The following is a 21,813-nucleotide window of genomic DNA, read 5'->3' on the forward strand; positions in this document are numbered from 1 at the left end:
CGAAAAACTACGAATTGTTTTGGATTCTACGCACCAAAATTAATAAGAAAAAGTGTTTTCCCGAGAAATTTTGGTGCAGTCGATTTTTGGTAAAAAAGGAAGGTTTTACACTGCCTTTTTTTGAGGCCCGAAAAAAAAATTGTCTCAGATCGACCCGGAAAAAAATTTTCTTATAGAATGTGGCCTGTAGAATCCATAATTTCAAACAGTTCCAAGATTGGGCCACTAGTTCAAAAGTTACAGCCCTTTGAATTTTTTTTCGAAATTGGTTTCTAGTCTATAACTTTTGATTGAGAAGTCTGATCGACAAAGTACGAATTGTTTTGGATTCTACGCACCAAAATTAATAAGAAAAAGTGTTTTCCCGAGAAATTTTGGTGTAGTCCATTTTTGGTAAAAAAGGAAGGTTATACACTGCCTTTTTTTGAGCCCCGAAAAAAAAATTGTCTCAGATCGACCCGGAAAAAAATTTTCTTATAGAATGAGGCCTGTAGAATCCATAATTTCAAACAGTTCCAAGATTGGGCTACTAGTTCAAAAGTTACAGCCCTTTGAATTTTCTTTCGAAATTGGTTTTCTAGTCTATAACTTTTGATTGAGAAGTCTGATCGAAAAAGTACGAATTGTTTTGGATTCTACGCACCAAAATTAATAAGAAAAAGTGTTTTCCCGATAAATTTTGGTGCAGTCGATTTTTGGTAAAAAAGGAAGGTTATACACTGCCTTTTTTTGAGCCCCGAAAAAAAAATTGTCTCAGGTCGACCCGGAAAAAAAATTTTCTTATAGAATGTGGCCTGTAGAATCCATAATTTCAAACAGTTCCAAGATTGGGCTACTAGTTCAAAAGTTACAGCCCTTTGAATTTTCTTTCGAAATTGGTTTCTAAGTCTATAACTTTTGATTGAGAAGTCTGATCGAAAAAGTACGAATTGTTTTGGATTCTACGCACCAAAATTAATAAGATAAAGTGTTTTCCCGAGAAATTTTGGTGTAGTCGATTTTTGGTAAAAAAGGAAGGTTATACACTGCCTTTTTTTGAGCCCCGAAAAAAAAAATTGTCTCAGATCGACCCGGAAAAAAATTTTCTTATAGAACGTTGCCTGTAGAATCCATAATTTCAAACATTTCCAAGATTGGGCTACTAGTTCAAAAGTTACAGCCCTTTGAATTTTTCTTCGAAATTGGTTTCTAGTCTATAACTTTTGATTGAGAAGTCTGATCGAAAAAGTACGAATTGTTTTGGATTCTACGCACCAAAATTAATAATAAAAAGTGTTTTCCCGAGAAATTTTGGTGCAGTCGATTTTTGGTAAAAAAGGAAGTTTAAGTATTCAAATACTATGCGAAGTATTCGAATACTTCTCAAAGTATTCAAATACCTTGCGAAGTATTCGAATACTTTACGAAGTATCCAAATACCTTGCGAAGTATTCGAATACTTTACGAAGTATCCAAATACTTTGCGAAGTATTCGAATACTAAATATTTGTGAAAGTATTGGAGTTACAAATACAAATACTGTTCCCATACAAGTATTTAATTACAAAGTATTTGAATACTTTAAAGGATTTGAATACTAAAAAGTATTTACAAAATGAATACTGCCCAGCTCTGATTGCCACTAGCACCAAAAGCTATGGTTGTGTTTGTAATTTCTAAATTTTGATTTAAGAAAAACCGGGATCCGGGCCACTGCAGTTAGTTCCGGGATAATCCCGATCATGTGGCACCTCTTTCGCATCCACCGCCACATCGTCTTTAAAGCTTTCTACAGACGTCTTTCTCAAATCTTTCTTATTTCTTCTTTTTCTCTCCATTCACTCCTTCTTCAGAGCTCTTTTACGCGTTTTCACACCTTCTTTAACCCATTCTGCTTCACATCTTTTGGTCTTCTTCGTGTCTCCTCATGCAGTGTTGTCGTTATCACAAAATAGAACTAGAACAGGTACCTGATATTCGATTTGCCAACACCGCATTAAACAAAACTTGGTTATGTAATTCAATGAAAACCTTTGAAAGTAGAATTTAGTATTTATTAATCAAAATATACACAAACTGAGTTGACTATGGCAGGAGTTTTTCGCGTTGGACTCCTAAGAGTCTTATCCATCAACAGCACGAACAAACTATTGGCCAACCGAAGCGAACTGATAGTCCCCATTCGTACAATTTCAGGAAAAAATGCTAGAGCAATCGCGCCACCCACCAACAAACCGAAGCCCTGGCCCTACAAGACTAAAGGATATAATATATTTAACTCCCTTTACGATAAAACAACTTCAAGATTTGACGAGAATTCGAAGGTTCAGTTTTCGCACCTTAAAAAGACAGGTTTGACAGATTTCATTGCAGATTATCGTAGTCGAAGGCCCCATCGCCGCCGGTAAAACTAAGCTCGCAAAAGAACTGGCTGCCGAATTGGATATGTTGTATCTGCCCGAGGCAAACCTAGACATGCTAACGACGAATATTTACGGTTTCAATTTGAAGAAGTTGAACGACCAAATACCGGAGTCGCTACGCTTCTACGACATCCCAGATTTTCTCCTGAATCCCCGACATAAAATGACTGCCTGTTTTCAAATGCGTCAATATGTCGCGAAATTTTCGCAGTACATCGATGCGTTGGCACATGTGTTTAGTACCGGGCAAGGGGTGATTTTAGATCGCTGTGTTTATTCCGATTTTGTATTTATGGAATCAATGTTTAAGCTGAAGTATATTTCGCCCGAAGGTATTCTAATAATGTACACTGTGTATTATACAGTGTGTTCACAAATAAATCCAGTGTTATTGCTAAATTTGTTATAGAAGCTACACGCTACGAACAAATTACTAATCAGTACCTTGTATATATTTGTATCAAGTGTTGACTTTAATTGGAACACACTGTAGCTTACTATATAATAATGTTGGGAGCATATTTATTTGATAAGCAAGTTATTTGTAGCACGTTCCATTTATTACGATGCGAGAAGTTGTTCAATCGACGAGTTGTTGAGGCCGCATTTGATTATCTATCTAGACATACCAGTCGAAAAAGTAATGGCTAACGTACAAAAACGCAATTACACATGTGAAAAGGACTCCGAGGTAATCAACCCAAAGTACTTGAAGTCGATGGAAGACTTGTACAAATTGGAATACCTGAAGAAATTGAGGTGCGAGTGTTACAAATTGCTTTTGTTTGAAGTAGTTTTGTTTTCAGCACACATTCGGAGTTATTGATTTATGATTGGTCAGAGCAAGGTGATATCGAGGTTGTTGTTGAGGATATCGAACGAATTGACTTCTCAAGAATTGATGAGCAGGATGCTAAAGTGAAAGACTGGGTTTATCATTTAGAAGAAGAGTACGGTTGCTTAAGGAATAAGTATGTCAACCACATTCTACCCCATAATTAGATATCTTGCCTCTTGTCAGATGTTATGTCCTACTAGGTTCTGTACTGCGACCTCTAGCTGTATCCTTACACCTTTAGGGTGACTATATTTTTGCAAAGTTTTCCTAGGTCCCAATTCAGAAGAAATGACCTTAGTCATATTCATCTAGTCTTTCTCTGTATATGGAAGTTGGGAGTAAAAAGCTAGAACAGTGATACGAAATTTCTACCAATCAAAATCTCATGATCTTCTTTAATGTTGTTTGTCTGCTTGATCTTAGAAAAAAATAGAAAATGGTGTTCCTATTTTAAAAAACCAAGATGGCTGTGAGCCAAACTTCTATTTCAACTAAGTTTATAAGCTTCTAACGAATGAGCTACATGATCTCCCTGTATAGTTTTTTTTATGCTGCTAGTGTACTCTAATATGTAATGAAAAATTTAAACCTAGTAGGTAGATGCAAATATTGTAGTTGTGTTCACTGTTCTAGACAAAATGTCCACCCTGCATAAGTACACGGACATTTTTTAATTTGTTTTATTTATTTGTAACGATGTATGTCTCGATCAATCATTTAAAAAAACAAAAGCAATTATTGGTAGCTTCTTTTGTAGTATTCCCAGTAGTCGCTGGACCGCTCAATGTATACATAGGTATACTCGATCAGTTTGTTTCATCTAACGATTTGTTTGAGGTACCCACCACTGAGATTGAGGTGTAATTGGCATTATTCCACCACGCTTAGCGAAGCTGCGATTTTTACTAATTTTTATTTATAGATACGCCGATAAGAAAAACCAATTGATGATGTATTTGAATATTCCACGTTTTGACGCTCCTGAATTGCTTGCAGATGGCCAAGATTTTCTGACCTACAGTGAACTAGTCTTAAATGTGAGCGCATAATTTTTAAATTTAATAATTAACGTTTACAATCTTGTAGTCCCCCGGGAACGCTTACGAAACCGGATTCAATCCTGCAATGGGCGATAACGTACTGTTTAGAGTAAGGGACTATCCTAACTGCGAGACACTACCACTAATTGAAAGAAGGTAAATAAATATTGTTCTCCTTTCAACAAGTTAATTACATTTTTGTTACAGCCTGTCATAAATTAATTGTTACCTAAATAAAACATGAAATTCGTATTTTCAATTTTTATGTAAAACTAATATGTATTTAAACAGTAAAGTGATAAAACAAAAGTAATGTTTTATAAATAAAGATCTTAAAATTAGTTCAAGGTATTTGCACAGAATTTACATGACTGAGAGGACTATGAATTTGTTTTTTCGTATTTTAATTTTCGACATAATCGCGGTCGCCGACATTTATACGATCAGGAGCGGCGGTCACAGAGAAGCCCAATATACGAGCGTCCACCTTCATCATCTTGGACTTCTTGACTTTCTTACCCTTACCCTAAAATGTAAATTACTGCACATGTATTGGAGTAGATCGTAATTCACCTTCACTTCCTGGAAATCGGGGTTGTGTTGAGAGGAAGGCGTAATCGCAGGAGCAGGAGAGCTCATGTCGTCTTTTTGCGTGGTGGCTTTCGGTTTGATCATGCGCCGTTTTTCGAGGAACTGTGATGCGAATTGTTGCGTGGTAGGTCCTTCTCCTAAATACTCCTTACAATAATCTCGAACTTCTAAAGCGGATTCTATATCACGTAAAAAACTTATAAATGTAGGAACTGAAACGAAACAGCGCTTAGTTTTCTTGACAAAATTATAGAGGGCGACTCACTATCAACAGTACTATTCAGTTTTTTAAGAGCATTTGTACACCAATCTGTAAATTCGTCAGTAGCCGGGCCATTACTGAACAATTTCATTACGTGTTGCTCCTCCTTCTTCGTTTTGCCCTTCGTTTGTTTCGCTACAGGCTTACTGACATTTACGGCACTTGTTGAATTACTTTTGGATACTGTGGACGGTTTATTTGGTGATCTTTGAACGGGTGCTTCTTCCCAAAAGCCTTAAAGTCAACAGTTGCATTAATCGTAGTTTTCAGCACAAAGTTTACAACAGCTCTCATCAGTTTTAAAAATTCCACTTATAGTCCAGGAAACAAAGGTTTTTCCAAATGAATCGATTTGACCACAGGAATATATGTGGTAGTCTGGTCAAAATAGACATATCAAATAACAAAAATTTCGACAGCTGAATTTTGGAGAAACCTTGGATACGCTAGTAGAAATAAAGTGCCAAAAGTCCCCAAAGATCCCAAGTGTGCTAAAAGTTAATCAAGGTCAAAAGTCAACATTTTCAGGTTTTTTTTCTCGAAAACGGTAATTTTAATCAAACATATAACTCAGACAAAAACTGTAGACCATCAAATTATTTAGAAAACTGGTCCTTATACTTATATCGCCATTCAAAAAGTTGAAAGAGTTACATTTTATGTGATATGCACATATTCCCACACCACCTGTGAGGTGGTGTACTTGGCGCCTTTTTTTAAAATGTAGTTCCCCCATAGGCCTACTCCACGATTTGTTATAGCAGTTTTATGGGAAAATACCATATTTACTAGCGGTTAGCTCCACCCATCCACCATTAAGAGGCAACATTATTGGCGGGTTTATACGCATTTTAATAAATAAATAAATAAATTTGGTGCTTTATGAGAAATTGAAACTTCGGGATTAAAAGTGTTTTTGGTGCAACACTACCCAAACCAATACCTATCACAACTTTCTGAATTTCCTAAGCAACCAACCTGCCTATCACTTAATTTATTGGTTCGCATTAAAAGTTGCATATGCTGAAGGATTTATCTATTCGGCGATCATTACTTTTGTCACTATACAGTGTACAACTATACAGTGAATTGCTGTCACTATAATTAAGGTTAAGCTCAGAAAAATTATGCACAAATTTTATGCACTCGGAAGCTACTAGGGATGTACATTTTACATGTTAAGGTCAAGGTTAAATTCAAAGACGTACCGACAATAGTTTGGGACAAAATAGCCATTCTGGTAAAAAGCGCCTATTGGCATAATACAGATGAAGCGTAGGGTAAGTTGACCTAATTATTTTTTGTGAGAACATTTAAATTAAATGGGTGGGAAACCACACTTTTAGGCCTCAGTTGGACTCATTTTATAGTGTCAAAAACGTAAAATATTTATGACCTGTAAAAAATGAGCTATTCCATCTAGGCTAGTCAAAATAGGTGGTTAAGGTAGAAAAAATTAGTAACAAAGTGATCTCTGCGGAAATGAGTATCCAATAGGGTCCTTATTAACCCCTCAAAAATCGCTCTTTGTGGCATTGATGGAACTTGGAAAAAATGGCCGCCATCTTGATTTTTTGCGAATTTATTAATAAAGTATACAAGGGCCCGTATGAATAAAAGTAAGCAAATGCTTATACTTGCAAAATTCAAAGTAAATACTCGTAAGTGCTCCTTCCCACTGGGCGACTTAGCAGCGCTGCTGAGCAGCAGGACAGGACGCAGTGCAGTGCTGCTAAACAGACCTGCATGAAGGGGCAGTTACGAGTATTTACTTTGAATTTTGCAAGTATAAGCATTTGCTTATTTTTATTGATACGGGCCATTATATCAAAAAAACTCAAGAGACTTTTTTTATGGAGAATCAAAAGTTGCCTGTAATAAAAAAAAGTTTAAAGGTGGGTTCATAGCTCTCCGTTCATCCGTTGCGTTGATCCGTCAAACGGATAGTGCAATTTGTTAATATTCATAGCAATCCGTCCATATCGTACGTTTACAAGGTATAACCATAACCTAAATTTTATTTTGTACTGTACCCACCGTGATCTTCAGTACGTAGAAACTACTATCAGATTATCACCTCAAAGAACGTAATAGGCGAACACTGTTAAATTTGCTCTTAAACGTCAACAATATACAAACATAATCTTACTCTCGTTAAAAAACGAACCAACGCAAAAGTAAATGTTCAACTTCAACCAACTTTTCCGTTGTAAATGGACGACGTACGGTTTAAAAATTTACTGTGTTCTGATTGGCTAACGGACAAACAGAAACGTATGAACGGAGAGCTATGAACCCACCTTTAGTCTATTGATTAAAAAACAAAAAAGTTATTGAAATTTATATGATTTGGCAATATGGATTTTTTTAAAATTTGGTAAATATCTGAATTAGTTAAAACTGTTTTGTATGCCCAATTTTGAAAATAAGGATTTTAAAGTAAAATACTCAATAATTGGGTAATTATTCACATCTGTGTCGAGACTTAGATGTATTTCAAAAACTCAATGCAGATATAGCAGTTTTAATTGAATCAGGACTTAAAATTATTTTTAATCTGTACCGGTGCCCAAAGAAGATTCATGATTTAATGTAGCAGGTAAAATAGAGGGACGCAAATAATTGAATGTTATTATTTTCTTTAGGTTATGGGCTCACTAGAGTAGTGTATATATTTTAGCAAGGTCTGATGATGAAGCAGGGGTGGATGGGGCCAGCGGGATATCGGGATCTTTCCCGGTGGGCCGGTAGTGTTCTGTAAGAGTTGTATCACTCTGTATATACAATACTTTGTAGGAAAGAGGCGCCCCCAGTAGGTTAAGTTAGAACTAGGGCAAGAAGATAAGATGGCTAAAAATTGTATGGAGCCCCGAATAAACGCTTTTGTTCACTTTATCATTTAATCAATTCTCTCAACAAGAACCCAACATAACAGGTAGGATCCATGAGCGCTTTGCGGCTGGCAGCAGGGCCGTACCCAAGGGGGGGGTTAGAGGGGTTGAAACCCCCTCCGAAATAATAAAGGAAAAGAAAATTATTAGTCGCAGCCAGCAGCCGACTACAGAAAATTCGTGGTTTGACTTCGGAAATGATAGCGAAAATCGGAGCGTGCATCATTTTCTATTTCTGTACTTATTTTTCTAATAACAACCCCCCTCGAAAAAATATTGTGGGTACGGCCCTGGCTGGCAGCATCACTCAAATGAAAACACAAAACAGAGATAGAGCCAGGCTACGCCGCCACTTGCAAGAAATTAATTTAATTATTATTCGAAGGTGACGGTGCATATAAAATATTATCTTCGTGTCCATCAATAAGAACTTGTTGAAGGCATTCCCTTTGTCGGTGCCCACCCCCGACGCCCCGTTCACCCGCAATTCGTATTTTGGTGGATTTTGCTAAAAACCCTCCACAAAATAGTGCTCAATTATAGAGGCACTTCTCATAGCTCCAGCTTCTATTGGCGACACGAGAAAGAGAGACCGCGATTCAAGCACTTAAGAAACTTTTAGGTGCGCACAATCAGACCAAAACTGTAGAAGAAGAAGGAAAAATCGCCACATTAGTACAACACACTTCGGGATGGCTCCCAGATGTCGCCAACCGCATCATGTAGTCACTTGTTAATTACACGACGCCGGTAGCACTCCTTGTCTTCCACCAAGCGTTTTTCTACAGACCCGCATTTGCTGCCAGCCGGCTCAAGTGAGATTAAAAGCTACCTTTGACAAAAATTTGCAAAAATGCGCTAAAAATGAAATAACTAATATAGATATTTAAATTAGTAAATTGGAAAAAAATTGAGAATTTCTATGTTAAGACTCTTAAATAAAATCAAGCCACTGAATTGATTAAAGGTAGATTTTCACGAAGTATACAGATTTCTGTATGAATCTTTCCTTTTTAAATTCACATAATTTTCCTGATATTAAAAGTATTGCCTAATAATCTACTGGAAAAACTTTGGGGAAAAATGCCAGACCTGTTAGATTACGAGAAGAAATTTTAAGATCCTGTCGGGGGCAACCACAATTGAAATTTCTTGAAAAAAAAAATGTATAAAAATTGTCAACCGCCCACCGCATTGCTTCCGAACGATGCAGATAAAAAACAAAATGTACATGATTTCTCTAAAAATGCCGTTTGTGGTAGTTGCCAAAACTGTTTTAGATGCTGTTATATAGTGCGATTACCAGTAGAATTTATAATTATCAAGAAAAATTATAGCGAATATTCCAGAAATTCCGAGGCACCATGAAAGAAGAAGAATCGGCGATAAAGAGCGAAGACAAATGTGACGCAATCTTTCCGGGAAATACGATGTGTTTGTTAGAGAAGATTCTAGAATACTCGGGAGCCTCCAGAAAAAACGGCGTTTGCTACATAAGCAAATCAAATTGCGTTTCAATCAGTTCCAATTTTAACGCCGAAGTAACGAATAGTTCGCGCTTATAATTACTGTTATAAATTAATCCATTTTAAGATTTATACATTAATTAATTGATTCTTATTCTTTCGCAATTCTGAAATGTATAATTCCGATTAAGGAACAGATTGCGTAACAATAATCTAGAAGCATTTATGTTGTTGGGAAATAATTATCAACAATCAGTGTTAGAAAAAGCATAAATGTTTGCAATTAGGGTGCATTGAGTACCCCTTCCCCACCCGCTAAGTGGGCCGATAGTCATGTATATTTCACGGCCCGATTTATGGTTCCCCATCCACCCCTGTGATGAAGTGAGCTTCGAAATCGATAACCTAAAGAAAATAAAAACATTCAATTATCTGCTTCCCTCTACTTACCTGCTACATTAAATATATCCCAATAATTCACATGGAGCAATACATCAATAAAAAAAAGATTCATGATATTAATGTGCTGCTTGGCAGCTTCTTCGGGTGGGTGGTAGTGAGGCTGAATACAATTCTGAATTTAAGCTTTGCCTGGAAGTCATTCGCATATACCGGGTGGTGCCTAGCGCGACACAGCATAGGGATTTCAATGGTAATTTCTTTATAGTCAATTACTAGCTCTCCTAATTATTTTAGAGCAAAAGTCTAAATACAGTTTTTTTAGAGAAAAAAATACTGCATCTGTTCATACTTTTAGTTATAATTTTCATTTTTCAAAACCGTAGAAATCAACAAAATAAAAAGGTTCATTTTACAATAAATCAAATATGCCTTGGAATTACCTAAAAAAAGAGCGATCACGTTTCATTATTTGCCTTTGACGTATATTAAATTTATACTTGTTTATAAATTAGTTAAAGAACTGCAAGTGCAATAACGTTCAAAATGTCCGTCAAAACCATCAGGAAAACGACAATACATTCAACGTTTTGGCTGCAGTAGCGGAAAATCCGAATATAAGTTTAGGAACAAATCTTCTTCAAATCAGTTTTTTTTCTTCGATTATGTAGGTACTCTGATTCCGGAAAATGATAAACAAATAGTATCTGATGCAGATGCAGCATACATTCTCTAAAAAAACATTACCCTAAGATGCCTTTTATTGCGTCAGTTAGTTGAAACAGAATTAAACATGAAAATTGTTCGACATCAAACAACGATAACTAAGATGCGATGCGCTTGTAGTTTGTTAAAAGATTCCATAGCATCACTGATGTATAAAAATGTAATTTTTTATTTTGTCGATTTCTACGGTTTTGAAAAATGGAAAATTATAACTAAAAGTATGAACAGATGCAGTATTATTGCTCTAAAAAAACCGTATTTAGACTTTTGCTCTAAAATAATTAGGGGAGCTAGTAATTGCGACTATAAAGGATTTACCATTGAAATCCCTATGCTGCGTTGCGCTAGGCACCACCCTGTATAGTGTGTGACGTAACTGGTTAATATCATGGACACCGGTACCTACAGATTTAAAATAATTTTAAGTCCTGATTTAATTAAAACTGCTATATCTGCATTAAGTTCTTGAAATACATCTAAGTCTCGACACAGATGTGATAAATACCCAAATCATATAAATTTCAATAACTTTTTTGTTTTTTGATCAATAGACTTAAACTTTTTTTATTACAGGTAACTTTTGATTCTCCATAAAAAAAGTCTCTTGAGATTTTTTGATATAATGTATACTTTACGAAATATTTAATAAATTCAAAAAATATCAAGATGGCGGCCATTTTTGTCCAAGTTCCACCAATGCGACAAAGTGCGATTTTTGAGGCGTTAATAAGGAACCTATTGAGTACTCATTTCCGCAGAGATCACTTTGTTACTAATTTTTTCTACTTCACTTGTATAAACCTGCCTCTGTATAATAATTAAATAAATAAATACTATAGTTAGAATGCATTAAATATTTCTAATTCTGAAACAATGTTTACCTCCTGGATTACTCCATTGTGCAGCAGTACTGGCCCAGGAAAGATTAGAACTGTTCCAAGGCATAACAACGGTTGGCGCCATTACGGAATGGCTCTCCTTATCCTTCTGATACGCAAGTCGGGCTTCGGCATTTTGCTGTGAAAATAAAATGTGACAATTTCTTATCGAGAAAACTGCCCACACTTGCCTTCGCAGCGCGATCTTGTTCTTCCTGCTGTATTTCTGCGAGAGTCTTAACCTTTCCGGACTCGGGCAATTTTTTCGCCCAACTAAACTGCAAACTTTGCTTCTCGACCACGGTCTGCTGCTCGTGTAACGTCTGCTGCGCGCGCTGCATCTGCAACAGAGCCGCCTGCTCGGCGCGTTTCTCTCTCTCCGCCTTTTGAATGTCCGCCAAACTGAGCTCGGGTGTCGAATTCGCTTGACTCCAAGGCGCGCTCCGCGATGCTTTATTACTGTTTTCAATACGATTCTGCTCAGCTTGACGTCGTAATTGCTCTTCTTTTTCTTTCATCTCTCGTCTACAAACAAATTATGCATGCGCCCAAAAACAAAGGAAACCAACTCACTTTGCCTTCTCTATCTCCTCCTGTCTTTTTTGTTCTTCAAATCTCTTCCTCGCCTCCTCCTCCGCCTTCCTTTGCTCTTTGAGTCTACGTTTCTCCTCCAATTCCCGCATTCTTTTCTCCTCCGCCTCCTTCTTCGCCTTCTCCAGTTCTTTTTTAATCCTCTCCTCCTCCTTTTTGCGCTTTTCTTCGACGGCCTTCCTTTCGGCCTCTAACCGCCTCTGCTCCTCCTTTCGCTTCTCTTCGGCCTCCTTCTTCGCCTGTTTCTCCTCCTCGCGTTTCTTCTTCTGTTCGCGTTCCTGACTCTCTTTCAGTTGTTTTTGACGCTCCTTTTCTTGTTTTTGTAATTGTTCGGACGTTGGACCGCTTGGTTTTTCGGTCGGGACTCCGTTGTTCGGTATGGGCATCGGAACTGTAGGCGTCGGTATATCCCACATGGCTAACGGCGACTCGGTTTTTTGCCACTGAGACTTTGATTGCGAGTTTGTAAATTGGTTTTGTTGCCACAATGTGTCTAGCTGTAAATGAACCAAATGCATACATTCCACATGGTAGTCTGGCGGCAAAACTACGAACGTCAGCTATTAGCATTTCTATTGCTGGAATGTTTTAAGCAAATGCAGGAAAAAGCTAGTAGTGATATCTAGTAATTTTTTTTCGAGGGGGTGCCAATTAAAAAGAAAGACATAAGAAAGAAGGCCTAAAAAAATCATGTTGTTACAAACAAACAACAAAAAATTGTTCAGCCCATTAACCTGCTAATGGCCGTTTGCACCAACAAATTTAAACTGAGTTTAGCTTAAAATCCATGACCACCATTGTCTCAATAATCGTTGTCATGGATTTTAAGCTACGCAACAACAATAAATTACCAAGATTTTGAGATTGGTTAAATTGAGTAAAGCATCCACATCTATCATTTTTTAAGATGCAACTTCTGCTTTGAAAACCTGGCATCTTTTCTACCCTTAACATTCCGACAATTGGAATAAGAATATAGAAATAATAATAACCTGTGGTGCTTGTTGTTTATTGGCCAGCTGTCGTAACAAATTTTTTATGGGGTCGTTTTCATTGGCCGAAGATAGGGGGTCCACTGCGCCGAGAGGGTTCGGCCGCGGAGGTAGTGTGTTTTCGGTTAACCCCCCTGGAAGCCCACTTTGCAAACTAACAGGGAGTCCACTGCTATTCGTTATGCCGTCACCTCCCGGCATTCCGGTGTTACTCGTTAAAACGCCGGAACTGACCGGTATGCTGTTATTATTATTGTGGAGGCCGGCGCCGCTGACGAGTAAGCTTCCGCTACCCGGTATTCCGCCGCTCACTGATAAACCGACGGGGACGGGTAGTGGACCGGAGGGTAAATTTTGAAAATTATTCAACAATCCGCTGTTTGATAAGTTTGTGGAGTGTCCACTCGTCGGCATACTACCCGAGATGCCAACACTGTTAGGGATTGTGGTAGGAAGACCGGGAGAAGGGCCGACGTGAAGATTATTCGATAATGACTGAAGGCCGGCCATCTGCTGGACAAGTGTTTGAATGGGATCCAGCTGAGGTTGGACTGAGGGAGGCTTGTCTGCCATGGTGGGTCCGGATAATTTATTGCCCTGAATGGAAAAAATTACAAATAACGAAAATTTCGACTTTTCCTTACCAACCTGTTGCATTTGACTAATCATATGCATTAAAGGATTTGTCGGTGGCTGTTGGGATTGTTGGTATAACTGTATATCGGGTCCCATCTGCAATGTTTAGATGTATACATCGTAAAGCAAATTGTATAATTCTACCTGCGCTTGAACAAGCACTTGTTGATTGAGCAGATCTCTTTGCTGAAGTGAAGACAAATTGGACCAAGGCTCTGATTGGTTTAAAGTTCTTAAATTACTAGCTTGAGCTTGCCTGTACGCAAATTGCCTTTGCAACAGCTGGTACTGTAATAAATCATTATCTGGAGCTGGTGCAGGTATTTCATGTTTAAGAGTTGGAATACGCATATTACACTGAAATGGATTACCACTACACATCGCAACCAAATCGCCCAGGCGGTAAAAATTTTCGTCGCACTGCCTTTTCACGAGCAGCGTCGATGTGAAATATCCAGCTCTAAACCATTCAGCCATTTCTGATGACAGGAAAGGACCCTGTAGATCACCCTGAGGATCTTGATAACACCATTTATCTTGTAAAGGCTGCGACAAGTTCGGAGGTGGTACAATATTATTAGCGCTTCCTGACATGTTGTAACTTTCAATTGTAACCTTTTTCGGAGTTTCTTCGTCAACAACTAATTTTTTTACGAGGTCTTCTTGTAATCGGTCGAACTCTTCTTCCACCCTACAAATTTACAATAAACAAATTTTATTAGGACACTTTTGCAGTAAAGCTGTCATTATCGGCAGTAAAAACTAAAAGCATCAAAGATAATACTACACTACATACACACTGTCACTCAACTTTATCCGCAGACAAGAGTCAATGTTTTTAACACACTAGTATGAAAAGAGACCCAATAAGACTGTTTCCCGCCCATATCTCGAGAACCGTCCGTCATATGACTTAACGGTAAAAAAAATTATTGGGTAAATCGGTCATGAAGAATCGCTGGAAAATATTTTCTAGTTCTAAAAATGACCAACAGAGGGCGTAACTGCCATCTTAAATTTTAAAATTGAATTTGCTTTAAATTTCGCATAATAAACTAAAAAATTTTTTTTCACATTTTTAAAGAGAACCAGTTTATCATCATTTTCGTAAAAACAAAAAGTCAGTTATTTCAAAAACAAAGATGGTGCAGGGCGTTCAATTGTTTTTGCAATAACCTGCTTTACCTTCTTCTTTTTCGCTAACATTGATTTACATAGGCATACACTCGATGCGCGGCGTGGCGTATTGAAATCAATGTGAGCGAAAAAGGCGGCGCTTCGCGACCTGAAGGTTCCCTTTGTTTTACTATAAAAACGAAATTCATAAATTATGGACTTCAGTTTGCTGAGTAATCGATGCAGGAATAACTGTATAATACGAACCTAATGCTGAAAACCCCAGGACTCATTATCCGGATCTCAATTTATAAATTTTTTGCCCCTTCTCATTTATCACCTACCAAGAAGGTAAATATCGATAAACATAGCATGCTACTACCTTTTTCTCAGCTACAGTAGTATTATCTTTGCCATAAGTATACTTTTGAAATTGAAGAAAGTCAAAGGAAATGTACCTGTTGTTTAAATCGGGCACTGTAATACCATTCATAGCTTCTGTATTATTCATATGTGAAACATTATCCATGTGTTTATCCAAATTTTTGGGGGGCGTTTTCTCAACTTTGTGTATTTGTTTGATATGCTGTTCGATATCAAACTCCTTCATACCTCGTTTGTCTATTTTTGCTATACGATGCTTCTCCTCCTCTTTGTCATGCTAGAAATACAAATAAATATTGGAAGTGGAAGAGATACTCTTTTACCAATTTTTCTTCGATCGTGATATCATCTGGTGGCTTTGAGAGTGAAATCGCCGATTGTGATGAGGGTAACGTTGACGGATGTGTTTTTGTGACAATGTTTTGTTGGGATACGGACTTTTGCAATGGGACCTCACGCTCACGTTTATTAACATGCTTGTGGTCCCGCTACACAAAAAAACAATTTACACCCTGCAGTAACGCTAAGACAAGGATAAATTACTTGCTCATCGTCAGAGCCATGAAAAGCGCCCGTAGCATCAAATGTTCCGCCCGTTTCGCTGGGGTTCTCCATGGCCCACTCGGGAAGATGATCATCATTTTCCCACGGCCTTCTTTGTACAGAACGTGCATTTTCTTGCCAGCTGCTACGATTGGCTCTTTCGGGAGGTCCCCGCTCTTCACCCCCCTCCCCTCCATCCCGCCAACTAGTTGAACGTCCTATGAATATATCAAAATGAACACAATTAATAGCGCAAAAAGGACAAATTACCCCATTTCTCCAAAGGCCCACGCGTGTTATTGGTGTTACGCCACCCATCATCATCCTCAGCACCTCGATTTCGTCTCCAGTTATCCACAGACGAAGCTCGTGTATTGTAATCCTTGCGTGGGCTCCACTCTGTCTGTTCGGTCGAGTTCCACCCTCCTGATCCGTCGTACCCGCCACGCCCGTACTGTTGATAAGAACCACGCCCTCTATTGATACGACCGCCTCTCTCTAAAGACCCACCGCGACCGCCGCGTATTACTCCAGCCGGCGGTACGGGACGTGACTGCCAACCTCTCTAGATAATCACACAGATCAAATACACCGAAATTTTCATTGTTCAAAGACCTACATCCTCGTCTGTTTGCGGTATAAGTGCGAGCGGCGGTAGAACTTGTTCTGAATATAGAGACGGGAAACCGGTGAGCGAAATAGGCGGACGTAGATTTTTGTCATGTAGCGCCAACATTTCTTCTCTACCATACCTTCAGTGAAAACAATTTCATTAGGCGAAATATTACAAATAAAAGGTTATGTTGTTGTATTTATCACTGCGAAAGATCAGTGGAAGTAGATCGGATCGAGTTGAACATTACACTAAATTGAATATGGTAGTGCAAAGTAAAGTAATGGAAAATCGTGAGCCACACCAACTGCATTTCCCAAAACAGCACTTTGGAGTGTATCTACTTACAACGTGTGATAAAAACGTAACAGTCGCGGGAGTGAGTGGAGCGTATTTTGTCATAAAGGAGGTAACCCTAGCACTCCCTTGGTGACTTTTGGGAAAAGGTAATCAAATCTTTGTGTGCTGGGGAGTATTTGGAAAGTCTTTTCTCATAAATTATCGTAGGACTCCGAACATTAAACATTTTAAAGCATACATCCCAACCTTTTCTGAATCATCCCCGCTTCGGGATAATAACAGCGGCTGTTGGTTTTCTAAAAGCGCCACTAAATCATTGGTCGAATCCCCAGCGCAGTGTCAAACTTTTAATACCACAAACACAGTCTGTCCTAGCTACGTTTGCTTCTGAAATACAGGGTGAAAACTAGTCATATAAGAGTAAGATAGAAAAAAGATAATAACTGATTATTTTAAATATTTTGACGTAGCATCCAGTGGCGTACTAAAAAAATTTTGGCCTACCTTTTTTGAGATTAGAGTTGGTATTTTCTAAATGCAACGCCCTGTAGATCTTAACGTCAATTTTTTGCAGTCTCACATCATATTTTTCGAATTTTTGAAATATCCGTCAGATATTTTTATTGATTGGTATATGCTGCCTTAGTTACCATGGATATAATAAACAAAACAAAATTTCCATTAATCTATGCTATTTAAGAACCATCAAAAATTTTATTTTTGGTTCATCATGTCTAAAATTGAAAAAAAAAATAGGTTGTGATACATAAATGTAATCAGGAAAAAAACTGACGGTAAGATATACAAAGTGTTGTATTCAAAAAATACCAACTTAGGGTCAAATCTCCGAAAAGTGGTACAAATATTTTTTTACTACGCCACTGGATTCTAAGTAAAAATATCTAAAATAAACAGTTTTTACATTTTTTCTATCTTACATACGAGATATGATTCCAAAAGTCAAACACCCTGTATCTTAGAAAAAACGTAGCTAGATTGCTTCTGTTTGTCGTATTAAATCTTTTCTTGCAAATTATCGTATGACTGCTAACATTTTAGAGATTTTAAAGCAAGAAAGTGGTATGGGGGATCTGTAGGGTATGGAATACTCCCCAACAAAGAAGGGGTCAATAATTCTTCCTGTTTACCCCTTGGTGACTTTTGGGAAAAGGTAATCAAATCTTTGTGTGCTGGAGGGTATTCCATACAGATCGAAGGGTCCATTAAAAAATTCATATCTCTTAAAGATTAAACAGTTGAAGAAAAGTGAGTGCGTTTTTTTATAATAGAATCCCTTAGGAATTTTTTGAGTGACCGCCGAAATTCTTGAAAAAGTTTCCAGGGCTGCCGCAATGTTTCAAAATTGGCAATCAAAAATTGCCAAAAACTTCAGATTCGGGCAATCAAATCTTTGTGTGTTGGGAAACATTCTCATAATCGTGTGGAGTCTCCCAAATTATCTATTAAAAATTTTTAAAGAAAGTAGTACCGGAGGTCTGGGGAGTATGGAATACCACCCAGCAAAGGAGAGGTCTGTAATTCTACCTGTATTACCCCTTGGTGACTTTTGGGAAAAGGTAATCAACTCTTTGTACCAAGTTCTTCCGTTTTTCCAACAAAATTAGTGAAGAGAGAAAGTTAGGAAGAGCAGTTTTCTTCAATACAATGCGGGAATCACTGGAAGTGTAATTTTCTCTCACAAACATTCTTGAAAAATATAATTACTTCTTGATTTTCTCATCACCCTGTGTGAAATGATGATTTTACCTCCACTTGAGGGCATTTCAGGACAAGCAACAATTTTTGGTAAACAGAAAATTCTCCTTAAAAAAGTCTAACGAACAGACAACGTGAATCATCCTATATAAAGTAATGTCAAAGATTAAGCAACAGTTTATTATTCACTGTAAGAACAACACACTGTTCTGAAACGTTTAGTGAAATCTTACAATTTTTCCCAAGCTAAATCCTATATTATACTTATTGTGAAACTGGAATGTAATTTTCTTTAGGGTTGATTTTTCAAAGAAAAAGCGCCATGCTTACCACCTATGTTGATACCTTCCCTTGTGCATACAAGCATGGCAAGGCTCACAAACTTACACTTTAACCACTCGTGCGAGTGTGGCAATTTTGCTTCTCTGACATACTCACCTGTTACACTCTATACACGTAACCCTACGCGCCTACGTTGTGGAATAATGAAAAAAAAAGGATAAGAGCTCTAGATTTATGCTTGGTGTACAATATACATACTTAGACATAGTCTTTAAAGACACATTGGACCCAGCATGACATTCGAGATGATATTAGATACAAAGACAAAACAATGTCTTTAGACCTTTTGCGCAAGGAAAGTTACATAGTATGACACACAAGGGTTTTCTACTACTTAGCACATAATTTAAATAATAAAGTAATAACAGCAACAGGTGCTGTGTGCCAGTTTAATGTTAATGTTGTCTTTGTGTAATGAGTTTTTGAATTTAACCAGTGATTTAATACAAGGTTTTAAAAAATCACTTTCAATTATCTCAAACCTGTTAAATAAGTGTATTGAAAACAAATAGATACAAAGTCACTGGTATAGAATTTTTATACATTTTTCAAAACGAACAGATCATGTGTAGGTAAATATTGCTTTAATTTGCTGTGTGGAAATATAAGAGCTGGAAAAATCGACATATTTGAATTCTTTAAAATCGTAACCACACCCCAAAAGTATTATAATTTTTGTTGCTTTGTGTGGAAATAGCATTCTTCACTAAATTAATATCTAAATTCCGAGGATTTGACCCTGACATTCTCGTTGTAATAATAAAATACCATCCCTCATCCCTAGTATAAAATACTACCATCAATTGCATCTATTCATGTATTAGTTTTGCATTATGCAACTGAAAACTCGGACTTAGAAATTGCAATTTCTCGATGTACTTACTTAAAATTGTGTATTACTCAGCTCTGTACAGCTAGCACTTACCACTCCACAGATCCCAATGAAACTCATGCGAAACAGTTTATAATGAGGAACATTACCTATATTCGGCCAACGGACACCGAGCCACGGGGACCGCACCACTTCCCGCCGAACCTTCAGACAGGTTTCGTAACCATTCGGGACCAAAATTCATAGAATCAGTCATGCTGCTAAAAAACAAAAAATCTGTGCTAGGTTACTTAACCTCACATAATGTGCTTTACTATCTATTATCGCTGTAAAAGTAAATAGCTCTCGAATTGCAAAGTGAGTATGACATATTGAGTGTCTTTAAAAAGGGAACAATGAAGAATATGAACATAAAAGGTAATTCAAATATGGAGGGTCCTATTTTTAGTGAACCACATGCAGAATTTAATAACATTCAGAAATACGAAAATACATCGCTAACGTGTGCTGGAGATTAACGTATTAAGTTGTAGGTATGGTCTATTGTATACAGAAGCACATTTTTCAGCCTGGGGCTAAGCTTAGGTGGCACTTTGGGTATGTCTGTATACAGAGTTGCAGTATGAGAAACACGAATAGTGACATCCATTTTAATTATATAAACCGGGTTTTAGTGAGTATTTTGCTTTTAGAACTTCAAATAAATAATGTTTATTGGAAATACCTGCTTTTTTGGATACACAGATAGGCGATCAACATCAATGGCTGAACAAAATTGTAGGTTATTGCGATTGCGCACAACGTTTCAAATCATCATTTAACTATGTGGATGTGTCTGTAGTAGCGCTAAAATTATCAATCTATACAAAGATGATAACGAAAATGAATAGTACCTGTATAACATATACAATGATACTATCAGAAGTAGGCCAACGGATTCAAAAGCGAGCCCCGAGAAAGTGGTGGTACAATATAAAGATATTCTGTTCAACTAAAACGGAGAAATTGAAGGTTTATACCTGAACTAAATGAGATTCACTGTACATAAATAAGTAAATATACTTTTAATGAGCTTGTTACAAGAGAGACAACTACAACACTTCCAAATGGCAAAGATAATACTACTTTATATCAAAGGATGCATTATTCACTGTATTTACAGGCGGGATAATTAGAATGGCTTTTGTATTGTCTGTTTGTTTTCAAGTATGGCCTTGTGTAGGCGTATTCTGTATCCCCCAACACAGAAAAGATTTAGTAACCCCATATCCAAACATCGCGGCTCAGATACATAGACATATGAGTTTAATTCTCATATGTCTATGGGTCCAGACCTTCGATTCCACCCTGTTTTCTTACTATCGGCACAGATTAACTACAATCAGCAATCAACTTGCTCAGCTTCCTCTTCTCGCTGCTGAGCTGTTCTGTTGGTTCTCCGCTTCGGCATCGTCTTTCAGTTAATCCTGCACCAAAGCGAGCTATCCCTTGTGCCGTTTACAAGAAAAAGGATCCCATTGAAAGAGGCGACTTTTCCTCTGCAGAACGCCTATTGCTATGGGGTGCTGGGGACGCAAAAGATGAATCATGGCGTGGTACTGGAGTGCATCTGAAACCTCAGCAAGCTGGTGGAAAATAATAAAGTCAAGCTGATACGAGTGTATCCAGGCACTCTACTCTGAAGAGTAACGAAATGGCCCATCGACTAGCCAAAAGTTGGCAACAGGGAAATACTAAAAAAATACTTCTGGTCAGATACAAATCAAGGGACCTTCCAGTCAAAGGATTGAATACTTGCCGAAACTCATCAGTATAAGAATATTTACACCTATGGATAGGCCTAGTAACAGAGCACTGTCGAATGTAAAACCTATGCAAAAAATGGGCCTTGAAATAGACCTTTCTGTGCAAGGGGTTTGGAGAGGAAACAAAGCACAGACATATTAATGGAGTGAGGATACAGCTGGAGGGTACAATAGGCCTCAAGGTCACGATATAGTGACCTCCGAGTTTAAAATAATAAATAGGCAAAGCAGGTGGGAGTAACCAGTGTACATTTCCTCAGTCAAGAATGATTCATATTTTATGATTATAAGTGCCACATAGAATAAGCAATTGCTTTGGATTGCCCGTGTTCAAAATCGGATGCCAGAGCAATAAGAAAATGGTTTGTCAATTAAGAAAATGACTCATAATCTTAAAATTCACAAAAATTGACTTGTGTTCCTCTGGGTCCTTAACTACAAGAAACTGGC

The 21,813-nt window shown here is 37.5% G+C and overlaps 2 protein-coding genes across 4 annotated transcripts; one reads left to right on the top strand and one right to left on the bottom strand.

Moving 5' to 3' along the window:
* Positions 1–1,964: 1,964 nt before the first annotated feature.
* LOC116167940 (NADH dehydrogenase [ubiquinone] 1 alpha subcomplex subunit 10, mitochondrial) lies at positions 1,965–4,589 on the top strand. Its single transcript, XM_031483562.1, has 7 exons — positions 1,965–2,303; positions 2,353–2,734; positions 2,951–3,161; positions 3,209–3,373; positions 4,163–4,277; positions 4,327–4,436; positions 4,488–4,589. Exons 1-7 carry the CDS (start codon positions 2,067–2,069, stop codon positions 4,495–4,497), a joined length of 1,230 nt encoding a protein of 409 aa, XP_031339422.1. The 5' UTR covers positions 1,965–2,066; the 3' UTR covers positions 4,498–4,589.
* On the bottom strand, positions 4,527–20,376 carry LOC116167939 (GRB10-interacting GYF protein 2). 3 transcript variants are annotated; one of them, XM_031483561.1, is made up of 16 exons: positions 20,283–20,376; positions 19,708–19,818; positions 16,375–16,507; positions 16,026–16,320; positions 15,756–15,973; positions 15,536–15,700; positions 15,287–15,489; positions 13,857–14,403; positions 13,725–13,808; positions 13,077–13,673; positions 12,067–12,581; positions 11,685–12,018; positions 11,497–11,632; positions 5,137–5,367; positions 4,854–5,083; positions 4,527–4,800 (listed from the first exon to the last, which is right to left on the bottom strand). In XM_031483561.1, exons 1-16 carry the CDS (start codon positions 20,315–20,317, stop codon positions 4,684–4,686), a joined length of 3,951 nt encoding a protein of 1,316 aa, XP_031339421.1. In that variant the 5' UTR covers positions 20,318–20,376; the 3' UTR covers positions 4,527–4,683. The 3 variants fall into 3 exon arrangements, with proteins under 3 accessions (XP_031339421.1, XP_031339419.1, XP_031339420.1); XM_031483559.1 differs by having other exon boundaries at positions 4,527–4,806; XM_031483560.1 differs by having other exon boundaries at positions 4,527–4,806; positions 19,708–19,815; positions 20,283–20,336.
* Positions 20,377–21,813: the final 1,437 nt, after the last annotated feature.

Source organism: Photinus pyralis, unplaced genomic scaffold, assembly GCF_008802855.1.
Source record: "Photinus pyralis isolate 1611_PpyrPB1 unplaced genomic scaffold, Ppyr1.3 Ppyr1.4_LG4, whole genome shotgun sequence".
NCBI classification, from domain to species: domain Eukaryota; kingdom Metazoa; phylum Arthropoda; class Insecta; order Coleoptera; family Lampyridae; genus Photinus; species Photinus pyralis.